This window comes from Falco biarmicus, chromosome 3, assembly GCF_023638135.1.
Source record: "Falco biarmicus isolate bFalBia1 chromosome 3, bFalBia1.pri, whole genome shotgun sequence".
Classification (NCBI taxonomy): Eukaryota; Metazoa; Chordata; class Aves; order Falconiformes; family Falconidae; genus Falco; species Falco biarmicus.
This window is the reverse complement of record NC_079290.1, coordinates 87,655,546-87,679,009: the sequence shown is the minus strand read 5'-3', so window position 1 is coordinate 87,679,009 and position 23,464 is coordinate 87,655,546. Positions and strand designations below refer to the sequence as shown.

General features: G+C 41.3%; 1 protein-coding gene across 6 annotated transcripts in view; it reads right to left on the bottom strand.

Moving 5' to 3' along the window:
* Nucleotides 1-450: 450 nt before the first annotated feature.
* Nucleotides 451-23,464, bottom strand: part of SLC45A4 (solute carrier family 45 member 4) — a 90,281-nt gene continuing 67,267 nt past the window's right edge. For 5 of the 6 annotated variants that reach the window (XM_056333030.1, XM_056333033.1, XM_056333029.1 and 2 more), the window contains 6 exons: nt 13,720-13,908; nt 10,587-10,766; nt 9,401-10,476; nt 9,203-9,302; nt 7,985-8,196; nt 451-7,161 (listed from right to left, as the gene is read on the bottom strand). In XM_056333030.1, coding sequence (XP_056189005.1) covers nt 6,799-7,161; nt 7,985-8,196; nt 9,203-9,302; nt 9,401-10,476; nt 10,587-10,766; nt 13,720-13,908 — 2,120 coding nt within the window. In that variant the 3' untranslated portion in view covers nt 451-6,798. The remainder of the gene's footprint in view (nt 7,162-7,984; nt 8,197-9,202; nt 9,303-9,400; nt 10,477-10,586; nt 10,767-13,719; nt 13,909-23,464) is intronic. The other variant, XM_056333034.1, reaches the window with a different exon arrangement.

The following is a 23,464-nucleotide window of genomic DNA, read 5'->3' as shown; positions in this document are numbered from 1 at the left end:
GCCCCAGTAGTGCTCTTGGTGATGGCATGAAGATGATGGATTTTGCTGGCTCAGCAGGTGACAGCCACTACCCTGGGAAGGGGTCAGAGCAACCAGGGCAGGAGCAGAGTCTGCAGCTGGGGACATACACCTCTCCCAGGCGTCACTGTTTGCTCTCCATCTGCGCTCCCTCCTCTGTTGCACCTGAACCCTGCAAGTGTCAGGTGAGTTTATCAAGTGTTTGTGAACTGTTTGGGTTTTTTTTTTTTTGTAGTAATGTTTTTAGAAATATTAATTAACCTTTGGGAAGCCGGTGAACATTATTTGTCTTGTACAGCTCAGGGACGAGGGGAGGCGGCAGCAGCGTTCAGCCAGTAGCAGGGAGCCAGCATTGCTGCCAGCCCCACAGGTGCAACCACAGCCAGGACACTCACGTTCCCTACAAACAACACAGGAACTCCAGCCACCAACTCTTACTGAAATGTTTATTAAGATCGAACTTCTGAACAACAGATTGGAACACAATGTTTTGTGGAGTAGAATATTTCTAAATTGATTTTTTTCTATACATAAATGAAAAAAAATCAAGATTATACAAAAAGAACAGAAAGTGCAGAACACAATAAAATAGTTCTCATGCAACAAACCTCTTCTTTTAACCTTAAAACAGAAAATAAGCTCAACAGTGTAGAAATAAAAATCATACATACATTATGCCATCTACGCACTCAAACATTCATCTGTGACATTACTTTTCTTTATCCCTTTTTCCTCATAAAACAACATTATGTGTTTAACACATGCTTATAAACATTGCTAAACTCAGCAAGAGCTATTATAGTGCCCCAACTTAATAAGTTGATAAAAAAGTAGTTGTCATATGGCCAGTTCACAAAGGAACTAAATATTCTTTTTTTTTCTTTTTTTTTTTTTCTGCTATGAGATGCCTATATATGCAGCTTTCTATTAATATGAGGCATTTAAAATAAGCTGGTCATTTGGCTACCAAAAGGGCTTAGTGTTCATGTTACATCAGAAAAATAAAAATTAATGTTGGGAACTGCCAATTTGTTGAGAGAAAAGTCTTTCTGGTTTTTGGGGCTATTTACTACAATTTAGCTGTCATTAAGGATTCAATAGGTGCAGACTAAATAAGGGGATGCCTAGTTCGGCTAAATGTTCCTAAAGCTTCACCCTCAACTTCAAAATTTAAGAAAAAATGTATTCAAATCGAACCGTGTTTGCTAAAGTTTCAGCAGGTCACAAGGGCATCAAAAGCCTTTTAATTTTAGCAGATGCTCTCTTCTAGGGGTGGAAGGTATTTGTCCCTCCTGGGCACCCATCATGGTCCGCTGTGCTTCCCGGGCGAGGGAAGGCAAGATTGAAAGACAGGTGAGCTGCAGGGCTGCTTGGGTTGAGGAACCAAATAAAAACCGTGTTTGGGGAGGTGAACTTAATTTAAATTACAGGAAAAACTGGAACATCTTAATGGGCAGACCTTTGCAGATATTAGTGCCACAGTAAGAAAAGGCAGTTGAGCCTTTTTGTTATTAAGACTATTTCCTAACTCACTGGGTTGCTGAGTCTTGAAACTCAAAATCAAAAAGCCAGTTGATATCTGAGCTTCTGCAGCTCACCTCTGCCAATGGCTTGTTCTGGATGCAACATGAGAAAGAGAAAACTTTGGGTAGCTCCACTTTTTAAAAATGACCATTTTTGATGCACTTTACAAACGTTCAGCTTTGTCATTTAAGGAAGAATAACAGCTAGAGAACTCTCTGTAACCATAAAGTTTCTGCAAAGAAAAATAAAATTTGGTATTTCTTCTACACAGTCATTAATAACATCTCTGTGCAACATTTGGTGTTCGTTACATTTATTTGGCCTATTAAAAGGAAAGAAGGACAAAACAGCTGCAAATAAAAACCAACTTCTCTTTCACAATAGATACTTCAGATGCCGAAGCTGCTACATGTGCTTGGAATATCATGCAGGAGTTTACTTATTATTTAAATAGGATACATATTTATAGCTGAGCTCGTCTCGCATCAGACAAGGATGAAGGAAATCTGGAAGAACTCAGTTGAAAATGTTGAGTACAGTGATGACAAGCACACAACCACCAAAAGAGATTTTGGCCCGAGCAGTGTGTATATAAATGTATACACACACAGATACATTGACACACGCACACGCACCTAAAAAAACCCAACTCTCAGTGACTGAACTATGATTTGTCGCAGGGACTGAACAACGGAGTGTTGTGCAACCCGGCTACGTGTATATGCAGAGTTACTGAAACCATGAGCGAGCACTGAAAACGAACGCTGACCCCTGTGACGTGCCTCCGGGAAGGCAGTGCCCCTCAGCTCCCCTCCCGCCCAGACATGGAAGGAGCTCTTGCAGGAACAAACTGTGAATTTCTCCACCTTTATTTGTAAATGTAACCTCAACCTGCGTGGCTGCAAGACCCTACTAGCAGCCATGCAAATCCTGCCTTTAATGGTGAATGCTGGAGGAAGACCAAGCTCGCCACAAACCGAGGGCGGGTGAATGTGTTTCTAATGATAGAGGTGAGGTTTTAATGAGGTACCTGGCAATAATCACTGTTGTTGCCACTGTCATTCCAAGTGCGGAGGGGGGGATTCAGATCAGATGGGGGAGGACTAAGAAGGGCTCAGCCCTTGCTTCATGCCTCTGTGGAAAACTTCACGCAAGCCTGTTTCATCACGGGGCCTGCATGCCAGCATCGGCACTGGCAAGAAAACTGGGACGCTAAATGTGCAGCTGCCTCCTTTTCAGCCTGCCGTGCCGGGAATATTTCATAGTCTAGAACAAGGCTCCAAGTGAAAAGGGAGAAGGACATTGTGTGTTTCAAGGAGCACTAACCTCCATTGGATTTACTGGCTTCCTCCCTTCTGATGATGAACAATCCACATCTTTCCATAACTGCTTACTGCCAGTGCTAGCAAACGACCAGATTCATGCTATTAAAAGGCTATTTAGGTAATAAATCTCTATGAAAGTCATCTAACCAGCAGGAAGAGAAACATTCCTAAGAAATTATTGCTTCTGGAGTCTGAAACTGCCATCCACAAACAGTGCAGATCTGATCAGACTCTTGCAATAACCCAAGGGTGCAAAAATCCATGCTACACCTTTCTGAGTGGTTAAAGAGAGCTTCTCTGCTCTCATGCGAAATATTTCTAGATGTGCAGCTTACTGACTACAGCACTCAAGAATCTGAGCACTAACAGTGTCTCATGTCCGAGGTGTTAGACATCACCAGAAGGACTGCAGCAGAATATGGTAATATTACTTACAGTATAGAGCAACACAGAATGAAACCACTAAACCTTAAGCCTACTGTAGGAAAGGTCCAAAAAGACGGAGCATGCAGGATGAATTGGACTATACAGTAATACCGACAAACAAAAAATGATACTTACTGTCATAAGGAGTAAAAAAAAAAAAAAAAACCACCCTCCTTCAAATCTCTCTTCCCACAACTTCTGCAATAAACACATAAAATCATACTACTTCACCTTTTAATTGTGACCATAAAAAAAAAAAAAAAATCATCATTTCTGTAGCAAAAGGTAAGGAACACACAAAAAATAAATCATTGCCTGCTCTACCCTGAGAAGTGCCAGGACTAGAAAGAAAACTCTCTAATTCAAGGAAAAGCATTACTACGAAAGACCTCGGGAGCCCTCACCAGCAAGCACAGTGAAGCCAGTGTGGTGGTTTCACAGGCCAGCCAAGGTACCGGAGGAGATACTTTGGCTGGTGCTCCCCCAAGTTAAATCTTCTGGCAATACTACAAATACCTTCAGTGTGTTTACAATGAAGAATTATTTCCTTCAGCTTTTACAGGGGAGTGAAATAGAGCTTCCTGCTGCAAGGCAGTGTGCACATTCATGTGTTACACACAGTAATTAAACAGCCCCATAAACAACTCCAAATACATATCTGAACGTCCCATTCTTAGAAACGAGGCTATGCCAAGTGCTGGCTGGGACAGAATTGGGCCTGCCTTGCCTTTGAAAACCTCTGGGTTCAAAATGTCCTTCCTCCCTCCTCACCCTTCCCCTGACTGAAAAAAGCTCAATGTGTGTGAGCTCATACCCCAAACAGTTTCACATCCCCTCTTCTGGGTGTGAAACGAGAGGGAGCTTCAACTCCTCCCTGCAGCTAGAATCAGGGGTCCTCAAACTGTTTAACCAGGGGGCCGGTGCGCGGATGCAGTGGCAGGCAGCCATCTGCGGCTGCTTGGTTCCCCCCCCAACCCCGGCGGGGGGGGGGCAGGGGGGTCTGTAAATACTGGGTGCCAGATTGAGGACTCTGGGGGGCCGTATCCAGCCCGCAGGCCATAGTTTAAGGACCCCTGAGCTAGATCTTGGTCAGCTCGATGGTGCTGTGAAAGAAATCTTGGCTTACAAAGGTGCAGTGTGAAGTAGTGGTGCTTTGAAACCACACCGATCCATGAAACTCGTGGGGAAAAGGCTAAAGCTGGCACCAGTCAGAAGATGCAGATTTTTTAAACTGTAGAAGAACCTTTCCAGGAACAGATTAAAATAAGGAATACTTGACAGCGTTCATTTAACCAAAAGAAGAATCTTCAAGGAGCTTCAAAAATAAAATATTAAAGCCACTTTAAAATGTCTAACTCAGTGTGCATTTTACATGAATGCCAGTTATAGGGTGAAATACAACACTCATCTCTGTTGTACATGAACATCACTAGAATATATTAAATGTAACTGAGATGATAAAATTCACGGCAGAAGTTCAGTTAAAGTTTCCTACAACTGATTTCTTCAGTAAGGTCTCATATTCTTCAGTAGTATTATTCCCCTGTCTGAACACAGTTCACAGTATGTGTTCTAAATAAAAAAATATTCACCTCAAAGAAAAAAAGACTTTCTCAAGACACATGAAACTAAAACCCCTAAGTCCTGTGCGATTACGTGTACTTTAGTGCTCGGTGATTTCACCAGCCTAAAAACAACATTGTCACCCTTGATAGCACAGGGCATCGGCACTGACTGAAAGCCTTCAGCTAAGAAACCCACGTACGCCACCAAAATTTGTCAACGATGCTGGCCAAGACTGCGCGTTAACTTCAAATATACCAAAACATACATTTCTTAAATACATTGACAATTCAAGTAATTTATTAAAAACTGCTTTTCATTTTGAAATATATATTCTTCTTTTGAATGACTATATTGCAGCATGATTTACACATGCATTTTAAAGTACTGTAGTATGAGAAGTCTGAGGCAGCAGAAATCTTACAACGAGCTGTGATTTGTCTGTTCAGCAGACGGACTGACTGCAGCCCGGAGGCCCATGCGAAAATGAGTAAATAGCATCACAAACACTTCTTATAAGACAACAAACAGAAGTTCAGTTTCTAAAGTTGCTTTAAATGACTGCTGGATCTCTGAGCTTTGGCTGCCCGTGGACTGGGGCGCATTGCTAGCGATCCAAATGCTGTTTTAAATCAGATTAGCACAACTCTTTCAAGCTCTTCACAGAAAAATGTCTTTACACTGCAGCTATATCCTGAATCAAGGAAGGGGGATGGAGGTTGCGCTGACGACATCAGTACAGCAGCTCAGAAGAGCTCCAGCCTGCAATTCCTCCAACACGGGGACTGGAACAGCAACACATGCTAGTGGATTGAATTTTAAGGCCTAAATACTGTTTCTGACACAGCTTTTCATACACCCAGACTATGCCATAAAGTGACGGAGGTAGGCCTTTGGTTCACCTTGTTGTACTGACACTGTGTCTTTACCTTGGCTGCTGTGTTCTCAGCCAGGAGGTTAAAGGATCATAAAAAGTGCAATTAATCAATTACTTTCCCTACAAAAGAGAATCCGCACGCCCCCTTCCCATGAAGCTGACCCCAGAGACACCCTTTCTCTATGGCAGCTTCATCCAGAGATGACCAGGTTTAAAATGCCAAGAAAACCCTCAAGTTCACCAGCACGAAAAACACCAGGCTAAAAACTGTCACAGCGTATTCCAACGACATTCTTGAAGTGCAGCACTTGTGATAAAAACCTGTGAGTGCTGGTCACCTCTCCCAGCTGCTGCTCCTTCCCTCTACAGTTCACATCACCTATGTCACCCTCTCTTGACAAGCAGCAGACTTGGGAGTAGCTGTTGAACAGTGTGACTGAAAGGATTCACGGCAGTTTCTTAGAAACCGCACTAATTGCTTTTGTTTTTCTTGAAAATAATTGTAAATAAAACTATTCTGTAGTAATTGCACTAACAAAAACATGAAGTCTAAAATTAATGCTAAAAAACTGTAGCTGTCAGACCAATAATATCATGCTTAAGAAAAAATTGATCAAGATGTCTAAGCGTTTGATTCGGCTATTACACTAGTGAAATCTGAAATGTTCAGACAAAAAAACAGCAAGAGACTGTAAGTCAAGATAGCTTCCATTTTCAGTTTAAAACCAGCCGAAAACTTAATTTTTCTAACTGCTAATTGAATACACTGTGAGTCTCATGCAGATTAATAAAACTTATTTGCAATCTAAATGTATTCTTAATAAAAAAGTGTTCAGAAATGACGTTTCTAAGTTGTAGAGAAAGCAATTAGCATCATAGCTACCTGTTCAAATCTATATTAAGGACTACAGGATTTCATTTACATTTTTGCATGAAACTGCCTTTTCTTTTGCAATTTCAGCTACAAGTAGTGAAGACCCTAATTTTTTTTTCCTGGGGAAAAAAAAAAGTTCTTGATCCTGCACCTGCACTCCCTGGAATGTGAGTGAACAATAAGCGATGGTCTCACACAGCTGATTCACTCTCCAGCTCCGATGTGGCAGCTCCTTTGCGTGTGAGCTTCAGCACAGTTGGCTTCTCTGCACTCATGCCGTTGCCCTCGGCTGTCTCCGGAGGACCTAATCCTTTCTGTTCTTCCTTTGGCTCTTCATTGACTTCGGGGTATATCACCAAGAAGGTAGCTGTCAAAAACCCCAGGAAGGATCCCACTGAAGCCACCATGGGAATGACACTGACTGTGCCAACCGCATCTACCACACCACCAAGCGCAGAGGCCACGAGGATCTGAGAGATGTAAACCTGGCATGACAGAATAGCACAGTCTATGCCAAATCCTCGCTTTGAGTTCCCAGGGCTATGGTGAATGTACTGGAAAAAGACAAACATGTTAGGAGGCAAAACAATGGATTAAATCAAATGGTTAAACATTAGCATCTTCCTCAAATTTCTCTGCGATGTGGTGGACTTCATGCCATCCTTGTGCATCATGCAGGCTATACAAGCCCAAAGAGCCTTCTCACCTACTTATCAAGCACATTCTCATCTTGCACCATGAGACAGACATTTAGTGGGGTACTCCTAGTGTCAACTGGCTCCAAGATCAGGTTTTGTAGAAAAAAATTACATGAAAGAGTTGGTGGAAATTATAAAAAGGAATCCCCATCCCCATCCCAATGCAGAAACATGTTAAAATCAACAATCCTCCTGTAATTTGTAATCCAAATGGAACAGTGCTGAAAGATGGAAAGTAAATCTGTCCTTTTTTCCAGCAGAATCAGTTTGCCTTACATCTCCCCAAACTGATAGTTGACTCACGTCAATATCTAAGACTCTGAAAAACCTGAGTAATGCTAACATAACACATCTGAAACAGTATAACTACTAGGTATATAATAAATAGTGCAATAATTATTTCATCTCTCTTCATCCTACCACGTCCACCCAAATCCTTTTATACCTCAGCACATGGTAATCATGACCCCACCGAGCCAACCTGAAGCTTGGTACTACCAGCAGATTTAAGTAGCAGCTCTTGCTATTTACTATCAAGGATGAATTTCTGCTTTGGCCCACATCCCAACAAAGCATATACCTCAAATAATGGGGTTTAATAAATCCATTTTGCCACTGTGATCTTCAGTGAAATGTGAAGGCTCTGCTTTGATTAAAATACCCAAAATATTCTACGTACCTGTTTAATATCGTGGTATTGTCCCAAAAGCGCATAGGGACAGTAGGAGATACTCATGGAGACTATTCCCATAGTGCTGATCATTATCATAGTGACATACACGTTGGGGAACATAGCCATCACCGCAGTGCCAAGAGAAAAACCCAGCGTGCCCAGGATGTAGATCACTTTTATACTAAGGTCATAGTTGTCCAAATATTTCTGCAACAAAGCTGCAGAGATGAAGAATGAAACATAAATGTCAGTTTACTCGACAAAGTTTTATGGTATTGATGTGGCCGTGATGGCTCGCTATGCTGTTTAGGGCTTGGATGCTCACCGAGTATTTGGCTTGTCTTGGCAGAATAGCTCAGCTGTCATTGGGAAAGAAACGCGTTGCGGCTACAGAAACTGGGGAGCAATTGAGCTCAGAGACTTGCCTAAACCATGCTACAAGTCTGAGGCAGAACAAAATGCATTGAGACTCAAACCTATCATGGTCCACTCGGTCCATTCAGTAATTTTACCTATTCGTTAACTTTGTCAATGCAGGTACACACCGAGCACAGAGGCCGTTCTGTTTCTAACGCAAGCACATTCGCTAAACAAAGTGATCAGGTAACTGATGTTCACAGACCCATTTCAGTTTGTGTTCAGAAACAAGCTGCCCACCTGAACTTCAACTTGGCATGTCTCAACAAAGAGGCAGTCCCCACGATACTGATCTGTACAGACATGCCTGCGCACGTACTGCAGAAGGCAGAATTTGGCAGAATTTACATTTGGCAAAAGTTCTCAATTTCAGAGTCTGTATTCCAAGCCTAAATTGTCTGTAGTTGCTTTATCTGTTGATTAGAGAACATGAAAGACTTTCAGAAATACATATTTATAATTCTGATTTTAAAAAGTCTTTGCAAAACCTTCTTACATATGCTTCAATTTTCTAACAAGCATAATTTTAGTTTCCTGATGACTAACCAAATGCCATTAATATCCTTTGATAAAATGTTGTGCTTTATGCCACTTAACTGATCTGTTCTTATTTCCACCCCTACATTTGGAGGGATTTTTTAATATTGATTCTTAAAGAAGCCCCTTCCACTTTGACCATCAAATGCTTTTCCAAAATATCCTTCACACCAAACAAGGATGCAGATGCTAACTGAAGCAAAACTATTTCTACCTTGCAAATACATCTATGAGGTGCATTACACTGTCTGATTGTGCATAGTCTCTTACCTGAACAAACAGCAGCAGTAGCAGCATAAATTACCAGTCCCCAGCATCCCATCTGAACTCCAGCGTTATAGGCGTGTAGCTCAGTTGAGTTAGAAGGGGCCTGCAACACACACAAATGCAAAGCCACTTTCTTGTAACGAGCGCATCTCAGAAACGAGTAACTGCAAGCAGGTCTGCCAAAGGTAACTGTTCTCTTACCTTTGGATCGCCCTGAAAAATGACTTGTCCCATGAAATCTGTATAGAACACAGCTTCAGCAATGATCGAAAACCAAGTTAAGAGGTGACAGACGCACAGTCTCAGCAGCTCCTTTGGCATCTTTAGCATTGACAACCACAAGAGTCTGACAGTGGTTTCAGTTTCCCCCTCTTCGCTCTCTGTGTCTCCACTTGAATTTGTTGTGCCACTCTGATTCCTGTGCCTGTACCTCTGTCGCTGCCGCTTCTGCATGTCATAGATATCATTCATGCTGCGTGAGGACTTTATCAAGACAATGGCATTGGCCCGACGAAAGCGATAGCGGTGGGAACCTATTTTGCCATAGTATGAGAAGGTGTAAGATGGCTGACGGTAAAACATGTGCCTCCGCCTTCGCATGGAATTTGAAGTACTAGATTGCTTCATGCCTATTCTAGTGTGTCCGTTGAGGAACTCTTTTGGTAGGGAGCCGTTGACATTTGGGACTTTATCTTCATTTAAGCGATTATCAAGCAACATTTCCTCCTCTTTCTCATTGTCCCTGAGGAAAGCAGACAGGTGGTTGAGTTTGGACTTCATGATCTCTTGGCTTGTGTTGTGGGGAGTGTTGGGATACGAAGCATCCTGAAAAATGGAGGGTTCGATGTCATGCAGAAAAAGCAGCTCCGATTCAATTTCCAATGTAGCATCAGGCATGTGTAGAACTGAGTCGCTCTTGCTTCTTACAATGTTCACCTCAAGGAACTCCATATTGAGATCATGCTCTGATTGAACCTCATCATGGAACATAGAGGCTCCATATGGGTCTTCCTCACTGATTACATTCAGTCGATTTAGAGGGGGGAGACTACCACTGAATTTGACACTGGAAAGTGTGTCTCCTTCATCATCAATCCTGTCCTGCTGAGGGTTATATTGCTCTTCTTCAATGCTAAAAAGGTGGAGAGCAACTGAGACAGAGAAAATAATGGCTGCAAAGAAGAAAAGGACTTGCTCTTGAGATTTAAAAATACCACCTAAGAAGGTCTGTGTCCAGTCCAGCCCTCCTAACATATAACCAATTGCTCCTCCAAGACCTGTGGAAAGAAAAAATGAGAAGTGAGCTCAGGAAAAAAATAATTAGGCCACAACTCATTCATCAGGAAGACTTGACAGCTGCCAAAAAACACATCAGCTAACTCCATACCAGCTGAAAACGCATGGATGTTAAGGGCCATGTCTTGTTCTTCACTGTCCACGACATCCAACAAGTAGGCCCGAATTGGCCCTTCTGTTGCATCAGCGCAAAAGTCCAACACCACAACACCAAGCACTGTGAGAACTATACCAATGGGTTGCTTGTCTGGGACATCGCCAATAGCCAGACCTGGGGAAAAACGGAACAGGAATCTGAGCATGTTATTCAAAAAGGGAAAACTACTAAGCACAAGCTTAACTCCTTAAGGTGGCCAACACACTCACTGGAAATGTTCCTTTACAGAGTAAAAAGGCAATTTCAACTCTTTGGCACAGCTTCATGGAAGGTCTGGGACAAAGATTTTGTTTTTACATTTGTAAGACTGACATTTCTTTTTCAAAATGTTATTTTCAAAGTATGTCTTAAACCTCTGAGAGCATTGGATATTATTTCATGATCCTCAGATGTGTTTTCCTTTAAATGCTGAAGGCTGTTTTTGTAAGACAGCCACGGTGAGGAGAGCATCCAAAAGCAAAATGACATATTTCATCTGTCAGTTACAAACACAGGTAACTGCACTGTTGACAGCATTACTGACATGGTACCTGACATGCAAGGGTCACAGTAAATCACAATCAAGTGAAATTTAACCCCTTCACCTCTCTCTTTGCTTTTCTTAAACATTCATTTTTCTAGATCATTTTTACAAGCAAAACTTTTAGGAATGAAGCAACATGAAGGTATTTTGCATTGCAAAAAGCATCAGTCAGCTTCTGTTGATAGCACGGGATGAAATGCTTTTTTTCTACAAAGTAGAAAGGCAGCATTAGTATACAGCTGGAAAATGTTTCATGAAACAAACCATTGACAAAAGCATGAATTACTTGAATCAGAGAGATTTAGAGGTCACACATGCAAGACTGATAAAACCGTTAGCATAACTCATGAAAATGACTGCGGAAAGAGATGAACTGGCTAAGCCACCAAAAATCATCTAAATCTCAAGTGCATATTCAATCCTCATTTATACCAAGTCCTCTGAATGCTAATGAAGTTTATATGTGTCCCATACTAAGCTGAATCTCACAGCAGAAAACACCAGCAGTGTCCGTGCTTTAGATTTGTTGGAAACTTGAACAGTGCATATAGTGGAGAGAACAAGAGTTGAATAAGATCTACACATAGCTGTTCTCCTGGGACATGGTTCTATTACTATTAGGATTAGTGAACCTCTTCTTCAGCATGCTCTTGTGTTCCCTGTTCTCCTCACTACGACTCCTATTGCCAGAGGCCAGGGTATGGAAAATGGTACAAAACAATGACCACGTCAGTTTTTGCAGCACCTCCTGTAGCCCTAAATTGAAATTGTGATTGCCAGTAACTGGAGACTAAGGACAGGAAAGTGTGAACCTAAAATGGGAAGAAATCAGACAATAAGAGCATACAGGGTCCATTTAGAAGAAAATCTGGTTACAAATGAGGCCTCTTCCTGCAAAGAGCTTGACACCCCCTTTTGCGAGAGACTGGGAAGCAATGCCTTTTCTCTCTGAAAAGTGAGACAAATCACAATTTCAAAAACTTTAATTAAAGAGAGGCTAATATAAACTTTATCATATTGTGCATCTGTTCTAACTAGTAGTTCAAGTTCTGTCTTACGCTGATGTCAAGTGCTATCTTACGTCGATGTAAACTGAACATTGGCAGCAAATTTCTATCTTCTAGTATGGAACAGCTCTCTTACTTCAGTTCACTCCAGGTTCCCTTGAGAGGCACAGTGGTGTTTAAAGTGCCTTTCAGAAGAGGGTTTTTGTTCGAGATGTATCATAACCATGTCCCAGGAACAGATGCATAACCTCTGTGTTTTAAAGAAATGTCATTGCACCGAAGTACCACTGGAGTATCTGGGAAAGCACAAGTTTTCTAGAAAGCTATGCAACAGACTGTATTACTGTGCAACAAAGAATTAAAGAAAAATTAAAGACAGTATTTTGTGCTGATTTATTAGAAGCCGAGACACTTTAAGCCTATAACCTGCATATGAGGTTTGCTTGCCAGTACCAATGGCTACCTGTGTGGAACTAAGAGCTTCCTATCAATTAAAATCTTGTAAGAAGGCTGCAGTCTAACATCTTGCATACATCTGGAGGAGGAGGAATAAGTCTTGGAGGCACAACAACAAAGTACAATTGATACCATATGACAGCAATTCAAATAATATTTATTGCCTGGGTAAATTAAAAAAGGATAAGCTAAATGTCATTCACCTGAACAACTTGTCCACTGCAGTTTGCAGCAAATTGGAAACGATCATATGGCATCCCAATGTGGCTTTAAAAACCTAACATGCTGAGCCAAGGTAACGTTCCACTCATTTCCCTCAATTAGTAAAACTTTTTGACAATAGAACTTCATCTAACCCAAGATAAAAATGAGAGCCAAGAGGATGTTATTAGGTGCTAAGTTCCTTTCATTTGCATCAGTCCAACCATGATGTAAACATTTCCCCAAATGTACTTGCTGTCACCTCTCCTACACTAAATTTACAAAGAGATTGTAGATTAAGGTCTGTAGTAAACTATGTTCAAGGGAAACTATTTTTACCAGCTTTGATGGGGGCTCAGGAAAAATTATTTTCCCACAAAGTTTTTGATAAACAAATATTAACTGTGTTCTGGACTTTTTCAATACCAGGTCTAAGAAAAGCACAAGAAAAAGTGAAAAGATAATTTCTGAAATAATGCTGGAAACAGGATGTGTTGCCAGATATGCATTAAAGGGAAAATGGATCACAACAGGAAACATTTCCCTGTGAACAGGTTGCTACAATTTTCCCATGTCAAGGATCGACCAAATTCATCTCAGCAACTGCAAACGTGCTGGCAACCATTGTATTAATAATGCTGTATTACCAGTTACAGCTATGATTGCACAATACTTAGCACAGCACTGTAACTTTTGAGTGAGAATAAAAACATGCAAGATAGATAGCTCAAATGCAGCGTTGCAGAGATTTCTAACAACTTTAACATTAAACATATGTTAAATTAACTGCATATCATTATCTTTACTTCCTACATAAACATCTTAAAGCAGGTATGTATGTTAGCAGGAGATATACGCAGGTGATTTCCTCATTATTTACCTATAACAGAACCATTAAGGAAAAGTGCAACTCCAAAGAGGACACCAATGCAGAGAGCAAGAATAAAAGGCCGCCGGCGGCCCCAGCTCAGTGTGCAGCGGTCACTAGCCGAACCTATAAGCGGAGTGAAGATCAAGCCCAGGATAGGGCTAAGGAACCAAGTGAGGCTGTAGTATTGTTCAGGAAGACCTAAAACAAAGACAAAAATGATGTAAAGGTTACGTACTACACATTGAACAACTAACTTTATACATTAAACTTTCATACCTTTGGAACTGTAAATTGATCAGTAATTTACTTACAGTAAATTCTCTCCCAAATGAACAACTCCGTTAAGATTTCTTATCAATGGTTTATAAAAACAGCTAAGGAAAACACAGATCATTTATCTTTCAAAGACCTGGGCAATAAGAAGGTAGCAATAGGTATATTTAAGCTACTGGAAAAAAAAAAAAAAAGAGTTAAAAAACAACCCCAAACCCAGAAATACTTCACAGTGGACTCACTAGTCTACATTTGTTACTACTGCCCAAAAACCCACATTTTTGCTGAAGTAGCAGCCAAGGTCTGCTGTGTAAAAGCCAAATGGCTTTGTTGCATCCTCTCTCCATTTGTGGACTATGAAAAAAGCTTTGGGATGCTTGGAAAGGTACCTGGTTTTCATATACACATGCCCACATCTCAACAAAAGTTTCAATGTCCAACAGGAGTTGAAGTTTATAGTGGTACTGTTCAGCTAAGACCACCACCACCAAGAGTTATTAAAGATTTAATGGATTGAGAATGATGGGCAGAATTTGACTGTCATATGAAATGCCCCATTTCTAAGCACAACAATGTTTACTTATAAAATTGAACAACGAACAATAAAAGAAAAAGCAATTATTCATTAACTTCTAGAGAAATCTAAGGAGCTTATCTCTGCTATCCTTGGGTTTTTTGGTTGTTGTTTTTTTTTTTTTTCCCTATAACCGAGGTGACTAGTCATAGGATCAGATGGAAACAAATTAAATTTAAATAAATAACATTTACCTAGGGAAAAACAAACAAACAAACAAACTTGTTACAAATAATTTCTGGAGAAGGAAAGAACCCCCCAAGCCCCTGCGTTACCTCTCTCCCAACGGAGAGCAATGGCCTGCAGATGGCAGGCTGGCCCAGAGGAGCGCATCCACTCCGCTTCTGTGAGACCTGCCTCCCTCTCGGTTTATCAGCACAGGTCAGCTAACCACGTTTCTTAGCAAAGCATTGAAAACAAAACAATTTCTTGCAGTCCAACTCCTGCCATGCCTGAAAAACTCAGTGTCTCTACCCCAGGAAGGAAAACCATTTATTATTCAAAACCATGTATCGTGAGTGCAAGGAGGATTTGACCTTTGCTGGTGAGATCAACCTGTACCTTGTGCTCCCCGTTCAGCACATTGAGGCATCCATTACCGAGCAGGATTATACCAATCCCTGCCCAAAATAGCCTACGCTGCAAATCTGGAAGTCTAATCTCCTGCTGTTTAAAGTACCATCAAATCTTAACTAACACTGCTGACTTCTTCCACCAGATAAATCAGATTTTCCTGAGACTGTTGTGCACTCCACAGCAATGCAGAAATTATGTTATAGGAAAATAAGGTATTTTTTTTACCGTAAATAATAAATTTCATCATCAGGATTCAAAATCCAGGTCTGAGGCCAAGGTCTTTGTGATTTCACTCAACTTTGGCTAACAAACAAGCTAACGGCAACAGCCGCCTGGATGAATGAAGTGTTATTGGAAGAGACTTGCCTCTTCTGAACTCATCCAACCTGTGGTTTTGGACCAAATATGTCCATGAAGACCCTGCCCACAGGGGAATGGGCATGGCATCATGGTTTAGCCATCATTCCTTGTTACAGGCAGCTGAAGGCCTGTACCAGAGGCCAATACTTTGTACCAGCCCTTACCACGTACCTGTTCACTCCTTTTTAACTACTGCCTCCTTCAGTGGCAGGTTTTAGATCTCTAGGAAAGGGCTGTGTTCATACAGATGGCACCTTGTTCACATCACGGTTCAAACTGCTACCTCTTGCTCAGTCTTTCCAACTGTTCACTGACGTCTTGGCTGACACGGAAGTTTTAGCTGAGACATACTTAGTAAAGGGGCATATTAGGTTTAAAGCTGTTGTTCAAGAAGCCATAGCTGTTAGCAACATTGCTCCCAGCCCCACACTTACTTGCACCACCCAGCTTCTCTTAATGAGTGCTATCCTAATCACAGGTGCAAGTCAGCAAGCCAGTAATCCAAATAAAAGTGCAGGGAAAAACCTCCATCTCCCCATAGTTTCAACATTCTCTTTAACTTCACCGAGTTTAACAGCTTTCCCAAGCACACAAGCAAGTTCAGGCGCCGTGGATTAACGGACACCTCGCCTGCTCCAGGATGCTAATGCTTATCAATGCCTCAGCTGGCATATAGATAGGGATGGGGCGGGGGAATCTGCTTTAAAAAAAAATGATGGGAAGGAGGAAATATTTAGTTCAAGGCAAGCAAAACTACATTGTAGGCAGGTTATGATTCATTTTGGGTGAATGATTTTTCTGCAGGACACAGAAGAAATGGCAATACGTAAATACTCATCCCATTTTGCCTCCACAGTGCCATCCTGTTGAGCAGCAGTTATGCATCAGAGGTTGCTACTGTGTGATGCCAAGTCACTGCAGTGAGTCTGTTTTAAATAAAGTTAGAAGTTTAACCAATGTCACTGATCTTTACTGTAGTGATTGCCAACATCTGAAATAAGTCGATGTCCTATCACTGAAAGAGGGCTGTATGTAGAGAACAGAAGCTCGTTTTCTGATTTATGTTGTGACTTATGAAGTATGAGCTGGGACATCTTAATCTAGCTTATCCATCAGTAAACACTTGAGAGATGTTGGGATGGTTTTGCAGTAAATCATACAGTTGCTTTAAATAAACACTGGGGATGAAGGCTAGCAAGAGCTCCATTACTAGCATTACAAGCATCATCCTATCTTATATGAATAAACAGCTTTAAATAGGGAGATGTAAGTAAACCAGACAATTAAGAGACTAGACTCTCTTCTAATATTCCAACATCCACTGAGACAATCAACTCATTTTAATAGAGACTATGAGTAGAAACACAAGGAAACACTAGTACAGCTGAGACAAGCAATAGGAATGTATATCCAGGGACAGCGGGGGCTTGCACAGGTCACCATCCCTCTGTCCTTGTGGCCACCACTTTATCTGTCTCCAGTCTACAATGGCACTTGCCTGTGGCATCTACAAATTTTAATTAAAAAAGTTCTGAAAACAATTAATCCATTTGAAATTATGATTGAAAATGACTTCTGCAGAGAATTAAAACCTGTTCAAAAATATTTTTCCTTCAGCTATAAAAACTGCATGTTTCTAAATTGGAAAGATAGGGTTGTTTTTTTCTGCTTTAGAGCCAGAGTTAACCAACTGTCAAAAAGAAATACCCTTAGACTATGAAAAAACACAGTGATTTTTACTGCTGGCATTACTTTGACTTCAGTACTATCAAGATCAACTTTGCATGTAATAACTTAAAATCAGATAATCAGATTAGGGCCTACATGTGAGGGCAGTGAGGCACTGGCACAGGCTGCCCAGAGAAGCTGTGGACGCCCCATCCCTGGCAGTGCCCAAGGCCAGGCTGCATGTGGCTTTTGGCAATGTGGTCTCGCGGAAGGTGTCCCTGCTCATGACAGTGAGGATGGGGCCAGCTGACCTTTAAGGTCCCTTCAGTCTCAAACCATTCTATGGTGATTCTATTATTCTGGTTTGATTTTACAGGCCAGTGAAAGAAAGGAAAAGCCCCTGTTACATGCCAGCAATTAGAGAGTCTTACCTTCCCATGTAAGAGCCAGAGGAAAGAGACTGAAATGCTTTGAGACGACTTTATTTTCACTGACTGAAAAGGGCGATCTTCCTAACATTTAAGTATTATAAATAAAAGCCTAAATCCAAATGTTTACATTGAAAATGGCATACTTTGCAAAGACAAGAATCTCAGTGATTTCAGAACAGAGCTAGGGATACAGCTTTTATGGAAGGGTAAAAAGGACACTTAAAAATCCAAGACTATTATATTTGGAGATCTTTCCTTAGCCAAACCACTGTGATATTTTTTTATTGAACTACTCTTTAGCAGCCAAAATATCTATCTTTAGAAAAAGAGACCATGATAAAAATCTATACAAGAAGTAATAGCCCCATGCCAAGAAAAATGGAAGAATTTCTAAAAAGCTTTCAGTGCTCCTCCAAGTAAACAGGAAAGGGATAACTTTCAAGTGAAACATGAGCAATTCCCACAGATTGTATAATGGTAGGAACCATCAATGTGAGCATAACCTGCTTTTTCCCTTGCTGGAGAAGTCATGCTATAGGACTACTTCCATAACCTAAGCGGCAGGGCTCTTATAAACTGTATTCCAAGTGTAAGCTAGCAGTTTATAAAATCATCATATGTGTTTTACATAGAGTTATGCAGAACTCAAAATACTTAAGTGAAGTGTATGACTTCTCTTTACTGTAAGTATGTAAACTGTGATATCATTACATTAGAATGTAGTTGGTTACTTGTGTGGAAAACTACTGAGTGGGGTTAGAGAAGATTCCTGGCAGGAAGATGGTGCATGTGCAAGCTAAAATAAAACAGCACAGGAAAAATAAATTTGCTGAACCTGTCTGACAGACAGCAGACTCCTCACCTGAGTAGTGTACGGGTAGGCAAACAGAGCAACCATTTTAGCAACGGGTAGTAAAGTTTGTTACCCAAAGCTTCTTTTTGCATTTGCTTTCTCTGTCTTGAAGTTGAGATGTTACTGATGAGCTGTAGTCTACCCAGTCAACCAAAACTCTACAAGGCAACAGTTCTGGAGCCTGTAAGAGCCTTCTCTCTCTGCATAGATGTAGCTGTCACCTCTGCTGTCTGCACTCAGCACTGCTGCTGCAAAGTCAAGACTTTTGTAAAACTCTCAGCCATGTTGTACCACGGGTCTTGCAGAAAGAGCTTTCTGAGGCACTGAGCACTACCTCCACTGTCCCACAAATCAAGACTTCAAAACACACCTTGCAGATGTTCTTCATAAAATTCATGCTTCATACTGGCAGAATCTACAGGACCTACATCATTTCAACAACAGGTTCACTTTAGCACTAGTCGTTTTTGCATATAAGTGAGAAAGTTCCAAACAGACAAGGAGGACTCCAGTCCCAAAATACTTCTTTCCCTTAAAAGAGGCTGGTTCTGGTTTTAGTATCTCAAATGTCTGCATACATGATATGCATGTTTAGGTTGGCGTGTATGATTTGGCAGTAGAAGCAAAATAAGTAAGACTGAAAGTTGAAAAAGAGATTGTGCGTGTATATATACATATACACACACCCCAAAACCCAAGTCTTCCACAGTTTGCTGCCTCACAAGAATGAGCTCCAATAATGAAACTTTACAGAAATTACGCCTGTGAAGGGCACTAGGCAGTTGAGGAAAGTAATTACGTACCCTAACGGTTCCTTTCTCTGCACATACGTGCTGCTATACCTACAGAACGTCACCATTTTATACAATGAAGACAGTCAAGAAGGCATTGCAAGCCAGGACAAGATGATGATAAACGGGAATGTTTTGAGACCAGATTTCTTCCGATACCCCATCTAGTGGCAAGGACTCAGCTCCAGCACATATTTTAAAGAAACTTGGCCACAGTGGTGTGCCCAGCCAGCAGCACTGCAGCATCTAGCCTCTGACATGCAGAACAGATGTACGGGTGCAGGTTTTGACTAGAATTCAAGGCAGTATCACACAGCAAGCTTGTCATCCATATGGCTGCCTCACTACAACCTCTTACAGCCAAATGTGAAACGACCCAACTGCTGAGAGCTGCTACACCCACCTGGAACAGGCTGTAACTAGACTGGGACTGATTTCATATGGCCAAGAGAAGTATCACGCAGCATATGCCTTTACCAAAGGCTGCTGAGACTCACAGGCAGGCTCAAAGGCCAAAGCAGCTGCATCCCATTACCAGTTTAATGTTGTTTCTTTATTTTGTCTGTAATTTTCCACCTCCACATTTGCCTTGCCAGGTAGCAGCTCTAACAGTGAACCACCATCCACCAACCCGGAAAAGTAACCTGGTAGCCTCTTGGTGGAGGAATAATAGCTGGAGGATTATTATTTAGCCTTTTACTGACAGCTAATCTGAGGAAACACCGAGGAGGAAAAAAACATATTGGATAAACAAGGTTAGTATTTGTGCCGTGAACTGAATCTGGAGCAGGTCACAAGGCAAACTCAGAAGTCTCATACAAATCAGTGAGGAAAAGAGCAAAACACAACAACAGCTTCTGTTAGCAGTGACGACTGCCACTGAGACCCTTGTAATATGGCATTTCCCAGCCAGCTACAAACAAACAGGACACTGGCTTCTAGTAAATAAGGGTTTGTTTTTTCCCAGACAAAAAAAGTGCCCCAACAATAGTGGGACCAGCACTGCTCACGGTTCACAGGAAATGCTCACTGTGTCACCATCAGTCTAAGGGCTGCGTGAGGTCACGAGTTACATGGAAGAAAGATTAAGTCACATGCAGCAGTTTCTATTCAAAACCTCTTTTTGATAAGTTCTATTGGGGGAAAAATGGTTCTTTATAAGCTTAACAATAAGATCTGATATGGGAATAGGATGCTGAGCTCCTATTTTCATTTGTCAGAAATCATCACCTACAGACTTGTTTATACACTTAAAGTAAACACCATACAAAATTCAGAACTAACATAAGAAGCTGTCATGCCCTGCAAATACTTTGTATTCCACAACTTCATCCCTGTATAAAATACTGTGTATTGCTAAAGATAGTTCACATTGATCTGTTTAAAAATGCATTGCTTATACAAGCTGCTTTGTTTAGACTGTAGTTTTCAAGAGTGTAGGCAAGCAAAACCAATGCTTGTCAAAAAGCTGTGAAAAAGTTAGAACCCCAGTATCTGCTCTTCATCTTGTTACAACAGAATCATAGAAACCACTGCAAACCCGAGTATTGTAGCTTTGGAGCACCTGTATGAGGAACAGGGATTTCAGAATGCAGTTGCAATCATTTCATAAATGCACCCTGATATCCACTCTCTGATATTTAAAATAAAAATACGCAGCTGCCACACATTTAGGTCCCCCTGAGAAAATGCAAACAAGCTGCTTGCCTATTTTGACAACTATCACCATGAAACTTCAGCTACAAATGCTTTTGCTTCTTTCTATCTCCCCTCAGATTTTAGGGCTTCCAATGGTTTAGCGCTCGTGTGGGATGCTGAGCTGCCAAGAAAACCATATCCGAGCCAATATATGTTGAACCAATGCACTGAAGTAGGCTTGCCTCGTGGTCTAAGCACTACTGCAGTACAGTCAGCACTTGCACGTTGAGTTTATTGCACCCACGAGAAACCACTTTCTAACTTCTGGATTGCAATAGGAACTCTGACCAACAGGGAAGGGATATGAAGAAGCACAGTAATTTCTCCTGGTGCCCACTGCCATGCTTTGAGCAGCTTCCAAATGTGGGAGTACAAGTTTTTAAGAAAGAAATAATTTTAAGTACTACCTGAAATCAGAGTCCAATATCCAATGAGATGAGAGAGCCTCTCATTTGCATCCCTAATGCTACAGTATCGTAACAGCTGCTGGGGTGAGAATAAATGAAGTCCTATACTGAACTTCATTTTTACGTGAAAATTTTGCTCTTTGTTAAATTTCGCTTGCCCAGCCTTTATGATACAATGACACTTGCTCAAGCCAAGTGCTGTTCAGATGCCACTCTAATCAAGCAGCAAACAGCACACCCAACACTGGAGAAAAAAAATAAATACTGACCAATACATGTGATAAGGCTCAATTTAGTTGCAAGAGCGCAGGTGGAAAAACTCAGAACAAAATTGGCACTGTGTGGTTTTTAATTGCTCTAGCTTTCTACATAAAAATGATAGCCTATCAAGTTGTCAGGCATCTTTATTCTCTCAGTGTCTCAGAAATGACCTATTGCAATAAGCATCACATAAAATAGGAGCAATATCAAAACCGTGGCTTCAATCTTCCCACTAGTAAAATTCACATCCTGAAATTCTTCTTGTGCCTGTCAAACAAGAGCTTTTCTGCTTAGCCTGCAACATTCACAAGCTGTCAGCATGTTATATACATCTTACAGGCAGAAGTACGTGCACTCTGCAATCTGAACATACTTTTCTGGAGCACAAACTATCACCCACTTGCAAGAAGTCTATCCACTCCTTCCCCCTCCTGTTTAGCTCTTGTCAGCCGGGATGCCTGCACAACGGCTGGGAGTGCTGGGCTCTCTGCCTCACTTAGCTGATTTGTTCCTTTTCTGGATAACATGAAGTGAGGATAGTGCTGCCTTCTTGGTGCAAACAGGGAATTAGCTGTGGGACATGAGAGTGGAGGGATAAAGCACAATTCCTTCATTTGGATGGGGTTATCAGCACTGAGGGGTGTGATAATCGAAAGAACAAATAATTAATAGGAATATTACAAGGGCATAAAAAGCACAGTACTTTGCAGGACTGACATCCAAGCGCAAAATGCAGACAATTCTTTCCAGAGTTACCAGCAAAAGCCAGCTGCAGCCCACCCTGAATGCATCGGGAAAAAATCCACAGGACCAAAGAGGCACTTTGCAGGGGAGAGGGCTGGAACACTGTGTCTTCCTCTTCCAGGATGGTGACCTGCTACCTGCATTGCTGTGACATCCAAAACTTTTACAGCAGATTCATACCTTTAAAACGCACCTACATTTCTGCTTTAGTCACTCCCTGTCGTAAGGACAAGATGATAGATGAAAGCTGAATCTAGATTTGAGATATATGAACAAATAATAGGAATATTTAAAAGATGAAATTAGGTTAGATATGCTGGAAACAATGCCCAACATTTCCTTAAAACTTTATTTCAAATCTTAAATTTCCTTAGTAGCTGGATGCAAACAAGTCACACTTCTGCAGCAGAACCAGCTTCCAAAAATTTGGAAATAACTACAACTGTTACATGCCCTGCCTACAAGTAGACTAGAGCCACCCATTTTGAAAGAACAACTACTAAACTGGTAATAAGGCAATGCTCTTGCTCTTCAGCAGCTTCAGTACAGAAACATTGGTGCAGTGTTTCACACACAGAGTCCTCAAGGTGTTTTTTAAGCCATAGAAGGGTAATATCCCCTTCTGGCAAAGCTATTCTGCCTTTCGGTACAGCAATAACTTTTGATTTTACCCATGCAATAGTATGCCAGCAGCAACCACGTTGGGTTAAATAACACTTCTGAAAAATGGAATTAAGGAAATAACCAGCAGGCTTCTTAAAGGATTTCATCATCCAGTTTTCCCATTTTCTGTCCGCTCAATTATTGCTTCTCAGCCTCCTACCACTGTCCTCTCCTCCTCATATTTGGCAACCGTGGGAGTCATCAGTGTTTCATTAAGCTCTGCTGCTATACTGCTGTTCTGCCAAAGTTGTAGAAAGGTTTATGTGGCTTCCCTGACAATTTCTAGTTTATAACCTAGTTTTATGATGCTGTGTCAGGAAAGAGAAGCGTATGTTAAGAGAAGGGAGCCAAAGGTACGTGTGGAAGGCGGAGAAGGGAAGCAAAAGCCTGAGAACAGCTGAGGTCTGAGGCACCGGAGAAAGAACACACGCACTGATCTGCAGGCAGGCAAATAC